Below are 16,374 nucleotides of genomic sequence, written 5' to 3'. Positions count from 1 at the left end.
AATTTACCAATTTTTTAGGACTTTGTTCTCCTTGAATCTCAGGGGATTACATGCCAGAATTTGCCTATGCAGTGGGAAGGCAGATACATTTTAGAGGCAGGCTCATTCTGTGACAGCAGACTTCATTTTATATGCCTGCTAGCACCATCTATCCAGATCAGAGGTTTTAGAATCACATCCCACTAAGGAAACACCACCATGGAGTGAAGTGACACAACCGAATTCACTAAAGGAATAAAAGCAAGGCAAGTAAATTTAGGTCAAGGTGAGTTTATTGTCCATACAGCATACCTAATCCCGCCAAAACACTTTTCTTAGAACCATCTTTAAACTAGTCAAAACAATATGTTATTAATAAAAATGACAATACTGAACAAAGACCTTTTAAAAGGCAATCATACCTACACCGTATCAGAGTCTTATCCATCAGAAACAACCTCATGTACTTTCTAAATACTTTTGTTTACACTGATGTCTACTACCACACTTTCTAGCATCCCCTGACCACATAAACATCCACACCTCTTAAAGAGCACATTTGTGAGAGAATAACGTTGACTTGATATGGCATCACACTCAATAAAGCAAAAAAAAAAACAAACCTAAAACAAAACAAAAAAACAAAAAAAAACCCAAACCAAAACAAAAAAAAACCCAAAAAAGTTTGAGAACAGAAACTGTGCAACTAAGAGTGATTTCTGAGGTACATGAGAACATGGTAATAAACATAGTGGAAAAAATCCAGTGGCCAGGTAGTTTGCTGAGTAATTAAGAGCTGTCCGATTACTCAAGCATAAATCGTAGACATTGAATTAATTGGACATGGGATTAATTGGTATTTTTCTCTTTCACAAGCACGTTGGAAATACAAATAAATACATTCTGAGGTGCTCCTACACTACAGTAACAGGAAGGAGGAGAAGACCATCGAAGTACCATCAATAAGAAGCTGCTTTTAGCAACTGTACCAATCCTTTGGCACTTGGGAAGGCAGAATCAGCAACACATTTTCTATTCTTTTTTCATCAATCATCTGGGAGACTTACAATTTCTGCAATTCAGGGAGAGAAAATCTCACACCTCATTTGCAGTAACACACTTCCTTTAACATCTGTTAAAAGAGAGTACAAGGCAGTCATTTTATTCAGAAAGCTACTGTGAAAGCTCTCAAATTTTAGGGCTGGCAGCCTTCAAACATACAGTATGCTGTAACCAGAGGGTTGGCACTTGTTGAGCATGTCACTACAGCCAAGGACACTCCTCACCCTGGTGGGGACACACACAGACCCACCAGGACCCTGCGGAGACTGGGAATGCTGAATAGTGCTGCCCCTTCCAGCACAGCTCGCCTCCACCCTGCTGCAGAGCAGCCACCATGGAGGTGGCCCTCAGCCCCTGTCCCTTCAGTTCTGCAGAGGGGTGACACTGGGATCAGCCCTGTGATCCACAGCAGGAATCACCCCGGTGTTCCACAGCAGAGATCATCCCTGTGATCCCATGGCTGCTGTAGGACTGTGTGGGGGGATAGAATATAAGAAAATAAAAGATAGTGCAGAAAGTAATATCACCCCTAAGGAGTTTCAGCTGGGCCAATTATTAAAGACTAGAAGCAGGCCTGACTTTAACAGGCCACAGCTGTAACCAATAAGAAGAAGAGTGTTATAAAAGAGTGGGTTGGCTACTTTGTGAGGAATTGGGAGTTGGCTGGCTACTGTGAAGAAGAGAGTCAGTGCTCTGAAGAGCTGCCCATGAAACCACACCAAGAAGGTATGAAACATTTGTGATAGAGACAACAATACAGAACTTTTGCAATATTATGACAACAATTGGTGACCCTGATGTGATTTGGGAAAAAGGACTTAAATACTAAACTATACGACCCCATGGATTTGGGAAAAAGGACTCAAATACTAAACTATGTGACCCTGTGGATTTGGGGAAAAAGGACTTAAATACCAAACTATATAGCCCTGTGGATTCAGAAAAAGGACTTAAATACTAACTGGAGGAAAAATGAGGCAAAGTGTCAAACTGATAGGAAAAAGTGGCTTGAGGAAAAAAATGGGACTCCTATATCAAGTAAAAGAAGCTGAGAACCATCGCAAAAGGGAAATGAGAAAGAAGGGCATGAGGAAAAGCAACAAAACTGGAAGAAGGATGGGAGAATTTACTAAAGTAACTGTAAGAACTGGAAAAAGAATAGTTCTATTATTCAGTACAGTGTGTTTATTGATTAGTGAAATGTATCAATTGCAGCTATTAATGTTTGTTAAGTATGAGTATAAAAGATTTTGAAGTACTTTGTAAACTGAGAAAAGCTGCAAAACCAAACCAACATGTAGAAATATATATATATTTGTACTGTAATATGTTGTTTGAACATTTGTATAACTATTAGTTCTAAATGAAATATATGAATTTGTCATAATGTTAATTTACTTGAACATGTCTTTCTAGAAATGTTGCAACTCTGTAATTAAAAGAAAAAAGGGGGAATTGTGGGGGGATAGAATATAAGAAAATAAAAGGTAGTGCAGAAAGTAATCTCACTCCTAAGGAGTTGCAGGGTCAATTATCAAAGATTTAGGAGCAGGCCTGACTTTAACAGGCCACGGCTGTAACCAATAAGAAGAGTGTTATAAAAGAGTGGGTTGGCTACTTTGTGAGGAACTGGAGTCAGTTGGCTACTCTGAAGAACAGTCAGTGCTCTGAAGAGCTGCCCATGAAACCACACCAAGAAGGTACGAAACTTCTGTGATAAAGAGACAACAATATGGAACTTTTGCGATATTATGACAACAGGACTGGGGTGTGAAGGAGGCTGGATGAAGAGCAGGGGCGGGCACCCTAAACACAGGTCCTGCCTATGGCACAGAGCAAGTCATGCCAGCATGGTGGACATGGTGCCAGTGGTCAGAGAGGTCACCCCACCTTCCGGACCTTCTGGTAGAGCTCCCCATGAAGCCATGGGGCAGGGCTGCCAAGGAGATCTGCTTGTGGCTCTGCAGTCTTGCTTCAACAATACCAGCTATTTTTTTCCTCTAGGACAGAGACACTGCTGCAGAATTCTGGGTGCTCCCAATGCAGGACATTGAGGCAGGAGGTGAGGCCAAGGCTGTGCCCAGCAGCAGCTTTGAAAAGAAGAGACCTGCTCACCAGTGGAGAGTCAATGCATTTTTTCCACTATGAAAAGGATACCAGAGACCAAAAAGGAGCCAGTGCCCCGCCTCGGCTGCTTGCAACCTCTCCCGGGTGGGCCCCGGGGCAACCAAACTGTCACTGTGTGAGGTATTGTGAAAATGGGAACCATTTCTTGTCCAGCAAACCTGAGGTAAGTATACCATCTTTGCAGGATGTGATCAGGAAGGAAGAAGATTAAAACAAAAAAAAAAGGAAGAAGAAAGAAGGAAAAAATAAAATTTAAAAAAAAATCATGAACACACTATTAGGGGAAAAAAACCTGTACAGGGCATTTCCAGTAAATCAAAGAACTCATCATATCTCCACTTAACCATCTACTTCAGGATTTGAAATTTAAGCAGTAAAATAATATATTATAAAAATGTTTATAAAATAGCAGCACACTCAGTGAAACAATACAGCTAAGTACTGTTAATGTGAATAAGAATGAAACAAATCATAGCTTCTTAGCAGCGCAAAAAAAAAAAAAAAACAACCAAAAAACCCCCCCCAAAACAAAAAAAACAACAAAACCTTAGAATCTTACTCCATTTTCTACCCTCATCTAGCCAAATAGGCTGAGTCCATATATATAATGTTCTTCGAAGTAGCATGTTCTTTCTGGATTTTTGTGTTAAAAATACGAACATTAACATTTCAACCAACAGCTTCATACTGGATGTCTGCAAACTGTTAATACAATTGTGCAAAAAAAAAAAAAAACCAAAAAAACAAACAACACAAACCCCCAGAAAAACAGAACCAAAAAACCCAAAGTTGCTCCAACTCCTTTGCCATCTAAATGCCTCTTCGTTACAGGTGGAGCAGGAAAATAAATTCAAGTACACTGAATACACCTTTGTGATAAAACTCCAAGTCACACACCTCGATGTTTAACACCATGGCTGTTGCACCAGCAGTTTTCTTTCCTTGTCCATAGATAAACACACAGGTGGTATTAAGATCCTTCTGTGACACTGAACAATACAGATGGTCAGGCTTTTATCCGGAATGTCATGACAGGAATGTCATCTGAAGCAGGTGTTGGTATTTCCAGCAACACCACAGCTAACCGAGTACACAAATACTGGAAAATATTGACTATAAAAAGTTATACAAAGCCTTGCTTTTGTGACTTTTTTTTTCCTTTTTTTCTTTTTTTTTTGTTTTTTTGTTTTTCTTTCCTTGGCAAAATTGTCATAAACCATCTCATTTAATCCCTTAGGAACAATTTTCAAAGTGCTTTTCGAATGAAATGGTTTACAAAAACGCTCACTGTGGATCAATAAAGTTAATGAAATGCTGAAAAAGTGTGCAGGGGGAGTGGGGGGAAAGAGAGACGAGGGAGCAAACCAAACCCCATCTTCTTTAACACAGTGAGGGGCTATTATAAGGGAAGATGGACAGAGCATCATTTAAATGTCTTTGTGGCCAAGCAAAGAAACTGCCAGACATTAACATGGAGGTGAAGCATTAGCACTGTAAAGGAATATAATGCTTTTCCTAGCTGATCCACCACACCTTGCAATCCAAAGGTTGGAGGTGGTCTGCCCAGCCAACAGGTCGGCATTAATGTGTGCATTCCCCCCACTGACCGTGAACACTTGGGAACTTTGGCTTGGCCCACGGCTGGATAAAAGGAATTGCCCTCATGCCAAAGATGCTGCTGTGTTTAGAATTAACCATTTCGGAAGGAAAAGTAGATAGAAAGTCAAGAGGGGCAGAGGAGGAAGTTGGGGGGGAAAAAAAGAAAAATAAATCAACTAAAAAAAAAGCCCAAAAGACACCTGCTCTTCTGGCTGGTAAAATAAAGCATCTTCTTTCTTAGGTAGCAGCTACCACAGACAGCAAGAGTAAACAAAACTAACATACAGAGATCCAACAAACACTTCTGACTAATAACAGAGGTGACAGATCAGCAAATCTCTTCTGCATTCAAAATGGTTCAATTGCTTCAGGGATCTTTTCCCACTTTGCCCTAAACCCCTTATTCTATTGCTTTGCAATCTAGTCAAGCCATAAAATCGCACACACGATTCCTTTCTTTTATCTAAAAAAGGGGTGTATGCACTAGTTCGTAATACACAGACAGGTATACTCTACTTTGTTCCCACAAATGCAGGCTTACATTGATCTAGCTACTTTATATGCTTTTATAAGCATTTAATATCACTGATACATAATCAAATAGCAATTACCAAATATATCGTGGGATTCCCTTCTGTAGAACATCACAGGTACCAAACGCTTTTTTTTTTTCATTATTCAGTTTTTGTACTTTTTTTTGTTTTTCTTTATACCTAAAAGAGCTTTAAATATGTTCTATGTGGGAGCAGTTTAAAAAAAATTTCACTCTAAAAATAATAACAAAAATAAAGGGTCTGGGGGAGCAAGCGTGACTTTGTGTGCCGATGTCCTCACAGGTTGATGTCTCTCACATCTGTGGGAGTGCTGGCCTGGTCCAGTTCATCCACTGTCTTGGAGGGGCTGCTCTGCTGCTGCTGCTGCCGGACTTGCTGCAGGCTATTCACAAGCACCGCCTCGATCTGTTCCTGACAAGCTTTAAGGCAGTCCTACAGAAAAGAAAGCAAATTTATCTGTTAGTAAAGAAAAAGGTGGTTATTTTTTCCTCACTGAGCTAGCAGAAGTCGGAAGGGCATCAGTCAGGTGTTTCTAAGAAGTGCCTGCTCTGACACAAATCAACCTTGAATTCTGAGAGATCATCACAGTGTACAAACTCCCTGGGTCAAACGTTGTTCATGCTGTATTGATAAGGCTCTAAATCTTAATATTTTACTGATCTTTGTAGAATCATTTAGGCTGTAAAAGACCTCTGAGATCATCGAGTCCAACCTTTGAGCAAATACCACCTTGACAACCAGAGCAATGAGTGCCATGTCCCATAATTTTCTGAACACAAAACCGGTTTGCAGAGACCACCGCATTACAAACTAACAACATTCAGGGAAACAGCAGGGTACAGTACAGCAACATAAATATGGGAGCCTGTCCAGCAGGAGTCCCACAGTAAACATGAAGTATAAATACAGAAATAAATATGAAGGATTCACCACCATTTAAACCAGACACAGCAATGAAGAAGACTATTAAAATACTTACAGGATGTTCCACACTCTTGATAATACACTGGAAGACCAAATAATGTGGTTATTTAACCAGGAAAAAAAATTGTGAGAAAACCTTGACAAACCCTGAGTTATAGGAGAAACTTAGAAATAAAATCCAAGCTGAGACTGTATGAACACAGTGCCAACCACGTTCAGTGCGCTGGCATTGGGAGTATCAAACCGACACTGTGCATGGGGACACGTGGTGCTACAAGAGATGGCATTTTCTAAAGGCAGCCCTGAGGAGTCCTGGAAAAGGCACTAAAACTAAACTTCCTGTGGCCTCAGCCTGCCTAAGAGCTGGCTGTCTCCAGAAGTCTTCAGGGAATAGAGCAACACAGGATTTGGCAGGAGGATTTTCACAGCACAGTGTTTTAACCAGAGCCCCCATCTGGCTGGGGTGGTGAGACTGAGCATCACCATCCCTACTGTCAGGCAGGGGAGCTGAAGACCAGAATGGGGCACTGACCTCCACAGGGTTCCACAGGCACTTGTCAACCCATTAAAGGATGTGACTGTAACACTGAGGAGCTGGGCCCTGACCAACACACCTCCTTTTTCTACACAGTACCTGGTTATTGGGGAGAGTTTGAAATATTCATACGTGGAAGACTGATTTGTCATCCCAGCTGGTCTGGGAAAAACACATCCGGTGAAGAGGATCTGTTCCGCTGGTGACGCTGATGTTTGTGATGGGCACAATTGGCTCTGGTAGGTAATGAACACCCACTTTTCTTGGCTACTAGCCAGCAGCTGCTGGCTACAAAATCCTGTCCTCAGATAAAAAAAAATCCCCCATTATCAGCTAGGGAGGGCTTTAGGTCCATTGTAAGCATTCACCTGTGTGTAAGAGGGCAATGACAACAAATCACTGTGTGGGTCAAGGCATTTTCAGGTGTGGGGGCACCAGTTTGGAGACTCTTGTAACAGACAACACTTGTAATGTGCTTTTTTGGGTGTAAGAACCTTCTGTTTTAAAGCACAGTTTCAAAGTACTGTGTCCTTCTGAAAATAAGCCAGATTTTTTTTTTAAGCAGCTTCAGTCTGAAAAGCTTAATGAGGCAATTTCCTTGCAGGCAGGCTTGGGGAAGGAAGGGTGGTGACATGCGGAACATGTGGCTCAAGCATTTGGAGTCAGCTTTGTCTGTTCCTAAACACCCTCATGTATGGTCATTTACACCATCACTGTGCAAACTTCTGATGGGTAGTGTGATGATTCATTTCAGGTATGAAGAGGCTGAGATCTCCAGGTAACCCTATAGAGAAATGGGTCATTTCTGGTGTCTTCATTTTGTACATAAAATCTATAATGTGGCCTCGACTGGAATTGTCACATGGATTTTATTTCATATGGGAATCCACAGGCTACTGTGTATTATTTCTCTGGTCTTTTTGAGAAAGACTTTTTGAGCTTAAAAACACTGAATTCTTTAAAACAAAGAAACCTACAAATGACCAGACCACTGCATTCAGCATGAAACAGTTTGCCAAAAAAGTGTTGCTACTTGCATATTAAACCTCCTTGGATGTCAAATCTCAAAGGTGAAAGGGAAAAAAACCTAATTTAGAGTATCTTATCAGCCCAACTGTCACAGTGTGATAGGTCAGTAAAGATGATGGCATCATTGGAACTTTCTGTCAATACAAAGTTAAGGGACAAGATACAAAAAAATTACTAAAAACCCATCAGGACAAACAGCCCAGCCTTCCCATGACACAGTATTTTTAACCCCTCCAAGTTTCATGGGGATTTGCTGCATGTGTACATATTTTATTGGTGGACTTCCATTTTGCAAGTTCTAGATGGCTCTGATGACAGAGAATTAAGTTTTAAGAATGTATCAAAGAAAAAAAACCCCATGAATTGCATTATTTTCAACAGATCTTCCTTGAAAGAACACTATAATGCACTGCAGTATGACTCCAGATTTTGCAATACAAGGACTAGCCATTCCCTCAGAATACTGCAGGGTTTGCCTTTGTTTTTTTTATAAAAAACTTTTTAAAGTGTGTGTCACATGGATTAACTTCCCCATTCTTCTATACGGTCTAGTAGTTTTAATGATTAAAATAGTTCTGGTACTTTCCATTTCATAGTTTTATTTATACTTCAGCATGTACAGAACTAAAAAGGCAATTAACTTTGTTTCTTTTTTTTTTTTTCATTCTGAAACTCTTGCATCCCTAGGTGGTTTTACTAGCACATTTGAAAAGCATTTGAAGGAAAAGAAAACTCTCCTGTGTCTGATGAGGGGCAGCCTCATGTCTATGGTAGAAATGCTGGCAGTAAAAATAACTGGAAGGAGGAATCAGCAGCTCTATGGCATGAGCTACTTATTCAAGTCAATAATCACCAAAGATTTCAATTTCCACTCATGACAATCTTGAAAGAAAGCACAAGCCCTAGGGAAGATTCTGCAGAATATTACACATACTTCACTTTATTGAACTTTTCAACATTTCTGTGGTATATGTACGTCCTATACTGGCCTCCAGCTTCCAGTGTTAAACTGGCATTTATGGTTCATTGGCAAACTATGAGGGAAGGCCTGCCACTCAACCCAACTCAAGTCAACCACCAGGCTCTTGCTTTGCACTGCCCAAAATCCCAAAGCTGGGAATACTGAAAAAGCCTTCTGGTATTTTTGTGTTGAAGAATGGCCAATTTTCCACATATATATTAATTACTTCACAAGTAAGTGTTAAGGCTCCAAATGTCTTCTTCTTCCTTAAAACTAATTGCAAAAGGAAAATCAGAAAAGGACTTTTTTTAGGTGCAGGATCTGGTTTGATAAATGGAAAGGATGCTGGAAATACCCAAAATTACAGTACTGTTCATTGCTTGGATAATCTAAGAAAGCAGCAATCAGACATGCATTAAAGAGCTGGGATTTACATAAATTCCAGTGTGGAACATGTCATCTGTACTCCTACACACAAAAGCTAGCTGGATTTCTCCACTGGTTCACATTTAAGCCCAATTCAGACCTCTCCAAAGCACATGCTTCATTGTTGACATAAACAGGGATTCCTTCCCAAAGTGGGGCCTTTGTGTGCTGAGCACTGGCCTTTACCTCACTGACCTTCTCCAAAGCAAGAGCCTGGAAAGCTGCTGTGAGAATATCTTATCCATTTACTGTATTTCCAGTGATCTCACATTTCATGGATGCAGTTAAAAAACTGAACTATTTTCCCTCCTGAATGTATGTTTTTGCTACTGTAACAAAGAGCATCAATCACATGTGTCTATGTCTCTTTTTCCAACTGGAAGTAGAGAAAATAATAATTTGCTGTTCCAAAGAACACCTCATGTGGACTAACAAGGACATCTCATTCAAAAACAAGACAAACAAAAAAAACCTGCAAGAAACTAATTCATGCCAGACCTTCTCCACTTACTGTTGCCACATTATTGCAATAATGCAATAAATAAGGTGACTAACATTAAGAATCTGAAATATAGGGCATTTTTCTCTGCAACTTTTTGGTCATTTCAGCAGTTTCAACAGCGTCCGTTCTCGATTCAGTTCCACTGTTTGCTTCACCACTCAGTTTGCTGGTTTCCTGTTGCTGCTGTTGGTATTTCTCATTGCAAACAGGAGAGAACAATGTTTTCAGAACTGGGAAAAGAGAGTAAAGCCAACACACCAGCAGGGCGATGCAGGGGCAGAACCATGATACTCCTTGCTCAGTGTGACTTGGGATTTCTGGCAATCTCTACCAAGTAATACTTTGAAGACGTGAAAAGGTGAAAAGGTGGAAAGCTGAAAACGTGAAAAGGTGTGGGATTTATGCTGTCGTAACAAACGCTCTGAGTGTTTAGTGAAAAAGGGGATTTTCAAAAAGCTGGGAGGACCTGCCTGCACTACACAGAGCTGCAGGAGCCAAGCAAGGATTCCCTGCCTGAGTGGCTGATCCACGGGAGCCGCTCTGGGGGCTGCAGAGCCGTTCCTCGGGGGCCTGGCTCCCCTTGGCGCGCTGGCCGTGTCTGCGCCTGCCAATGGACCTGACGGAACTCCGCCATGAGCCCGCAGTGTCACTGCATCACCCCATTGTTGCTACACACGCACAGCACTCACTGGGGAACAAAAAGCTGAATGAAATGGAGCAGCTGCCAACTCAGGCAAAGACAACTTAGGAAACTATCTCATTCTTCCTTTCTCTGGGAGGCTATTTCGCCTGTTGTTTCCTTGCATACAAAATGCGGTCTGCAACAAATAAGGCAGGGTAAGATACAGCGAGTCCTGTTTCTTGCTTCCAAAACCACAGGCCCTAGACACTACAAAAGAGAGGATAAATGGTGTATGTGCTCTAGGGACAATGTTCAAATGCAATCCATTCAAGATAGATTTCCATAATTTTTTTACTACAGCTCTGAATTCTTGAGCATGGTGGTTCTTCACTTCCATTTCTGTGCAGAAATCTGCAGATCTTTATGAAGGGATGTCTCTGATCTTGGGAATAAAAAAAAAAATTCCAGCACTGACATATGTGGCACGTGTACGTGGAGATATTTTAAATGCCATTTACAAAACCAGCCCCACTCCACATTTTTAAGGGCTCAAGGCCAGCTGCTTCGACAAGCCTTTAAAAAATTCTTGGTTCCTTGCTTTTTTTTTACTTCAGGCCCTTAAGTATGCTTTAGATTTTCCAAACCGTTCAATATACACCAGTTACCATCTGGGAGCAGACTTTTAGAGATGACTTCTGCCCACATACAGGCATTGGCTCTGCCTGAAAAACTCTCCCTGGCTGCTGATGCTGGAGAGACCAACTCCATGTGTCATCCAGATGCAACCTGGATGGCTGCTCTTCCAGGAGGTGAGGGAATAGATTTACCCAAGAAAGGTCTCAAGCAAAGCACAATATTGATTGCAAGGTCTTAAAACATGCCCTACCCATGCAGCTATCCTTCCTCACATCCCATAATTGTGCACAGCGGGGATGCTCGTATCTTCCTCCAAAGCACCTGGCTCCACCAGGGACAGGATACTGCTCGAACTGGAGTGCTGGTCTGGGATGCTATGGGAATTCCTGACTTCCTGAGTTGTTTGTTTTTCCTTTGCAATGACCCACCAAGAGATGCACAGGGAGCTCTGAGGCTTCCTGCCAGTAGATCTGTTAACTCTTTGTTCACCAGCCTCTCTGCAAGCAACCACAAAGGAAATGTTCCCAGCCACTGACAACGGAACAAACTGGAACATGCAATCCCCATCCTTCAGAGCTGTGTGAAGTTAGAATCAGAGGCACAGAATGGTTTGGGTTCAAACACACCTTAAAGGTGATCTTGTTCCAGCCCCCTGCCATGGACAGGGACACCATGCTCTAGACCAGGCTGCTCAGAGTCTCATCCAGCCTGGCATTGATGCAAGGATGCAGAGGACACAGTTTCTCTGGGAAACCTGTGCCAAGGCATCAACACCCTCTCTAATTCTAATTCTAATTCTAATTCTAATTCCTTCCTAATATCCTATGTAAACCTACTCCCTTTCCATTTGAAGCCATTCCCCCTTGTCCTGTTACTACAGTTCCTGATGAGAAGTCCCTCTCCAGCTTTTCTGTAGTCCATTCATACTGGAATGGATGCTCTGAGGTCTCCACACAACTTTCTCTTTTCCAAGCTGAACAGCCTCAACTCTCCTGTCCTGCCCCCACAGGGAAGCTGCTCCAGTTCCCCTTATCAGTTCTGTGGCCTGCTCTGAACTTGCTCCAACAGTTCCTTATGTTGGGGGCACCAGGACTGCATGCAGTATTTCAGGTGGAGCCTCACAAGAACAGAGTAGAGGGGGAGAAACATCACCCTCAGTTGTGTGGGATTAGCTCTTAGTGGCTCTTAGGGACAGCAGCAATCAGAGAAGGCAGCTCAGATGCAGCACACAGAGCTACTTTCACTACCCTTCAGGCTGCTGAGCTTCTCCAAGAGCAGCTCCCTGCTGTTTATTTTGGTCGGTGGAAGGAGTAATGAAACCAGGCTTTGCCTGGCCCTGTTGTCACACCTTCTCCAGCCTGTGATTCAACCCTCACCAAACAGCCCAGGGCAGCTGTTTACCAGAACTAACTGTTATCCCTAAATTAACAGTCCAGGATGCCTTGGACAGCCCCATCTCAAGTCTAGGGCACTGCTCTGGATTCATGCAAGGATATCCAACACCAACATGTTTTTGAAAGAAACACTCGTGCTGATTGTCTGCTGACCCAACAGCTGGTTTCTAAATTGCATGTTGTTTATCAATAATGTATTTTTGGTCTAATTCTTTATGAAACATCCATTAAAAACATTCATTTTAGTTGTAAATGCCAAACTCCAGTCTCAGTTACACTAATGTTTATCTAAAATAACACCATTGATTTCAGCCTCCTGGTTAATGCTGCTATTTCCCAGCAAATAAACTGCACCCTTAAGTTATCACTATAAAACAGTGAAAGTTCAGAAAAGCTCATTGCATTTAAGTTGCATCAGGGTTTCATTACCATTCTTCCTTTTCATCTGCTTGCAGCTTTGAAGCTGAGATTTTTCATGCTTCACCTCAGACAGTAACATTTTTTGAGAAATGCCAATGGGAAAGTCCTATCATCTGTTTCCATGCTAAGCAATTACATGCTCCAAAACAAAAATGAAGCAGAAGCCCTGGCACCCTCTGGCTGGGAAGGACTCTTCCCCAGCTGCCTGATGGTTCCTGTGGGCTACCACAAGGCACAGGAGGCCAGAAGGTTTTCCTCTGCAGAACTGTTAATTTCTGTGACTTCCCCACTTTTCTCCCGCATGATGGTCCTAAAGACCAGGAACTCTCATTTTTCCTTCTTCCCAAAGCCCCCACTGGAAAACAAAATCATTCACACAGTGACAATGAATTAATTGCGCCACTGCAGGAACAGCTCTCAGGCATCAGAAATTCGGAAGTGAGAGAACTGAAGCTCTTCATTCAACTTCAATTAAGTCCCAGTGTAAAATGTATTGCAACAGTCTTTACTCTTTATTAACACAGCCTTGGGCCAACTCTTACACAATCCAGACAGTAGGTTTTTTCCAACAATACATTTTACATATGAGGCTGGTACTACCTATTGCTAAGCCTGCCCCATATTTCTCTCAGCCCCATTTTCAGTTGCTTTTCTCTCTTTTAAGCTTTTTCATGTGGGATGAAAGTTCCCAGTCCTGGCCCCTTTTGTATTTTTCCAATGCAAAACTCACAGAGAAAACACCTAGCAAAATATTTCTCCCGAACTCAAACAGCAGGCTAATGAAAAATACACTATTTTGCCCAAACTCAAAAATTGTGGCAACCTTTGGTTAGGCTAAGGGTTCAAAGCTTGCAGGGAGTTAAGGCTACTTCTTCCTCACAAAGGACAACACCTTGAAAAAAATAAAAGCACCTCTAATTTCTGCAAAGGCTTATATTTTTTAGCAATTAAATTATCCTGAATCTCCTCTTGTCGTGAGTTTGCTTTGATTTGGGGGATGAGTGAAACCCTTCTCTATAGTTTGTGCTGCTGTGGGCTGAGACCAGGAGCAAAGAGAAGGAAGCTGGTCTCTACCCAATGCTGACAGACTCTTGGAGAGAAGATAGGAAGAGTAAACTGCTAGTTCTTTGTTATTTGGGAAGAGTATTAATATTTTCTTCTGAAGAAATGTAGACTCAGTCAGATCTGGGAAGATTTTTATCAGGATGGCAAAAAGCACGCTTTTGACAAAAAAATCCTGCTAAATTTAAAAGAAAAGGTGTGAAGGCATTTTCATTGCAAAATTAAAACCCCATCTTCTAACCACTTAAGAACTACTAAGATGTTTTTGTAAGTATTTTCTTTCAAACTTAAAATAACCTGGATAGAAAAGCACAGTAGATAAAATCTTTCCAAAGTGCAATCTTTCCAAATTGCAGCAAAAGGGCCTTATAGGGCTTACACACATTTCTCTCAGGCACAGGTTTCCCTCCTCTCAGATGGATACAGAGGATCAGAGGGATGGAGCAGCTCTGCTGGGAGGAAAGGCTGAGGGAAGTGGGACTGCTCAGCCTGGAGAAGAGAAGGCTTTGGGATCACCTCACTGTGCCTTTCCAGTGCCTGAAGTGAACCCACAGGAAAGATGGAGAGAGATGCTTGACAAGCGCCTGGAGTGACAGGACAAGGGGGAATGGCTTCCCTCTGACAGAGAGGAGATTCAGACTGGATATGAAGAAGAAATTGTTTCCTGTGAGGGTGCTAAGGCCCTGGCACAGGCTGCCCAGGGAAGCTGTGGCTGCCCCATCCCCGGAAGTGTCCAATGCCAGGCTGGATGGGGCTCTGAGCAACCTGGGATAGTGGCAGGTGTCCCTGCCTGTGGCAGGAGGGTTGGAATGAGATGTCCCTTCCAACCCAGGCCATTCTACAGTTTAGACTTCAAGCACTCTGAATTAGCAATATTCCTTTTTCTGTGCAAATCCAATTCAAATTAAAATAAATGGGAAACCCCAGAATTGCATGTGAAAATTAGGATCAATCTGATTGTAAGGAAAAAAAAAAAGAAATATCAAAATTCTCCCCTTTTAAGCAACCTGGACTACTTACTCCTTTTCAACCAAATCACAAACCCAAATCTTAATTTAACAGTGCTATCACAGATGCAATAATGCCATATATTTACTCTGTGAATCAAAACCAATAAATTAGTACATGTTAAGGACAGCTGGAATTGTGCTTGTCTCACATCCTGTCTTGAAATTAGCTCATTATTCATTTCTTCCAAGCCAAGAATTTTTAGGTGATTCCTGAGAGAAGCCAGAAGAGCCATTTCAAGGTTGCAAGCACAGGACCAACAGCAGTACAACACCTCCTGATTTGCTTTATGCCCCAGGGAATGCTGCCTGCTCACCCTATCACCCAGAGCTCCTGAGGAGGCTCAGCCTGCTGGACCATCAGCCTGGGCAGGCAAAGCAGGCTCTCCCCACCAAGCCTAAATAAAAACTGAATATCAGGAAATCAATGAGCTTTGGAGACTCAAACCAAAGTGGTGGGTCCACACCTGCAACTCACTCCCTGCAGAAGCAAACCCTTCCTTTGCTCCACTGAGTCTTCAAGATCAGACCCAGTTCTCCAGTACACCTTGGGAAGTGAAAGGAGAAGAGGAATGTGGAACACTTACCACATCTGTGTTTGTGATCTTGGCCAGGAGGTCCGTGAGACTGTCCCCATCATCTAGCTGAAGGCCACAGATGGCTGCTCCCACACTTCCAGTTGCTATCATTGATGGTGGGTACATGGCAAAGTTAAAATCTGCAAGAACAGATCTGGGAATTAGTCCAAGCCCAGACCAGAAAAGCTGCAAAACATCAGAGGCAAGCAACATAAAAAAACCACACCCAAGAATAAAACCCGGGGAAGTAGAAGAAAGGGAAAAGTGCCACTCTTTTTGGTCCCATGGAGCTCATTAGTCACACTGCTCATCACAAGCAGTCAAAGGAGGGGAAAGAGACCTGCAAATTAAAATGGAAATGTGGTGCAGTCTTTTATTCTCACTTATGCATAAAGTAAACCTGGACAATTTTTAATAGTCTTTCCTTAGTTTTAAAGAAAAGGAAAGAGAAGAAGGAGACTTCCTGTAATTTAAGTCAGAAATTTGGGTCTTGGTCACATTAGACCTCTCTGTATAACTAGAAAACTGGAATAAGGTATCACAAAGGACCAAAATGAGATTTTTTAGTCACGTCAATTTTTAAAGAATAAATTAATTCGGGCATTTAAAGACCTGTCTGGGAAAGAGATTTTAGTAAACGGTTCATCTTTACTACCTTAGCAATTAGGAAGTGAGAACACTTACAGCCCATAGCTACGAAATCGAAGAACAAACATTGCTTTTGTCATTACTACTACTTCTTAATAAACAAGCTGAAAAAACACTTCAGAACTTCCTCTCACACATCTGTCAGATCAGAAGAGAAATTAAAATAAAATCCTGTCATCTTTATAATGCTATTTAATGGTTTATGATACTGCCACAGACACTGGTTTATCAGCACTAGTTTATCCTGCTAAATATCAGATCTCCCACATCTTGATATGTTCCCAAAACTTGATTTGCAAGTTCTTTGGT

At 41.8% G+C, this 16,374-nt stretch overlaps 1 protein-coding gene across 1 annotated transcript in view; it reads right to left on the bottom strand.

Moving 5' to 3' along the window:
- Positions 1-255: 255 nt before the first annotated feature.
- Positions 256-16,374, bottom strand: part of CCND2 (cyclin D2) — a 30,671-nt gene continuing 14,552 nt past the window's right edge. The window contains exons 4-5 of the mRNA XM_039708228.1: positions 15,427-15,557; positions 256-5,753 (exon numbers count right to left, since the gene is read on the bottom strand). Of these exons, the coding sequence (XP_039564162.1) occupies positions 5,598-5,753; positions 15,427-15,557 (287 nt within the window). The 3' untranslated portion in view covers positions 256-5,597. The remainder of the gene's footprint in view (positions 5,754-15,426; positions 15,558-16,374) is intronic.

Source organism: Passer montanus, unplaced genomic scaffold, assembly GCF_014805655.1.
Source record: "Passer montanus isolate IOZ18808 unplaced genomic scaffold, ASM1480565v1 scaffold20, whole genome shotgun sequence".
NCBI classification, from domain to species: Eukaryota; Metazoa; Chordata; class Aves; order Passeriformes; family Passeridae; genus Passer; species Passer montanus.
The sequence above is the reverse complement of the archived record's forward strand: the minus strand, read 5'-3'. Positions and strand labels throughout refer to the sequence as shown.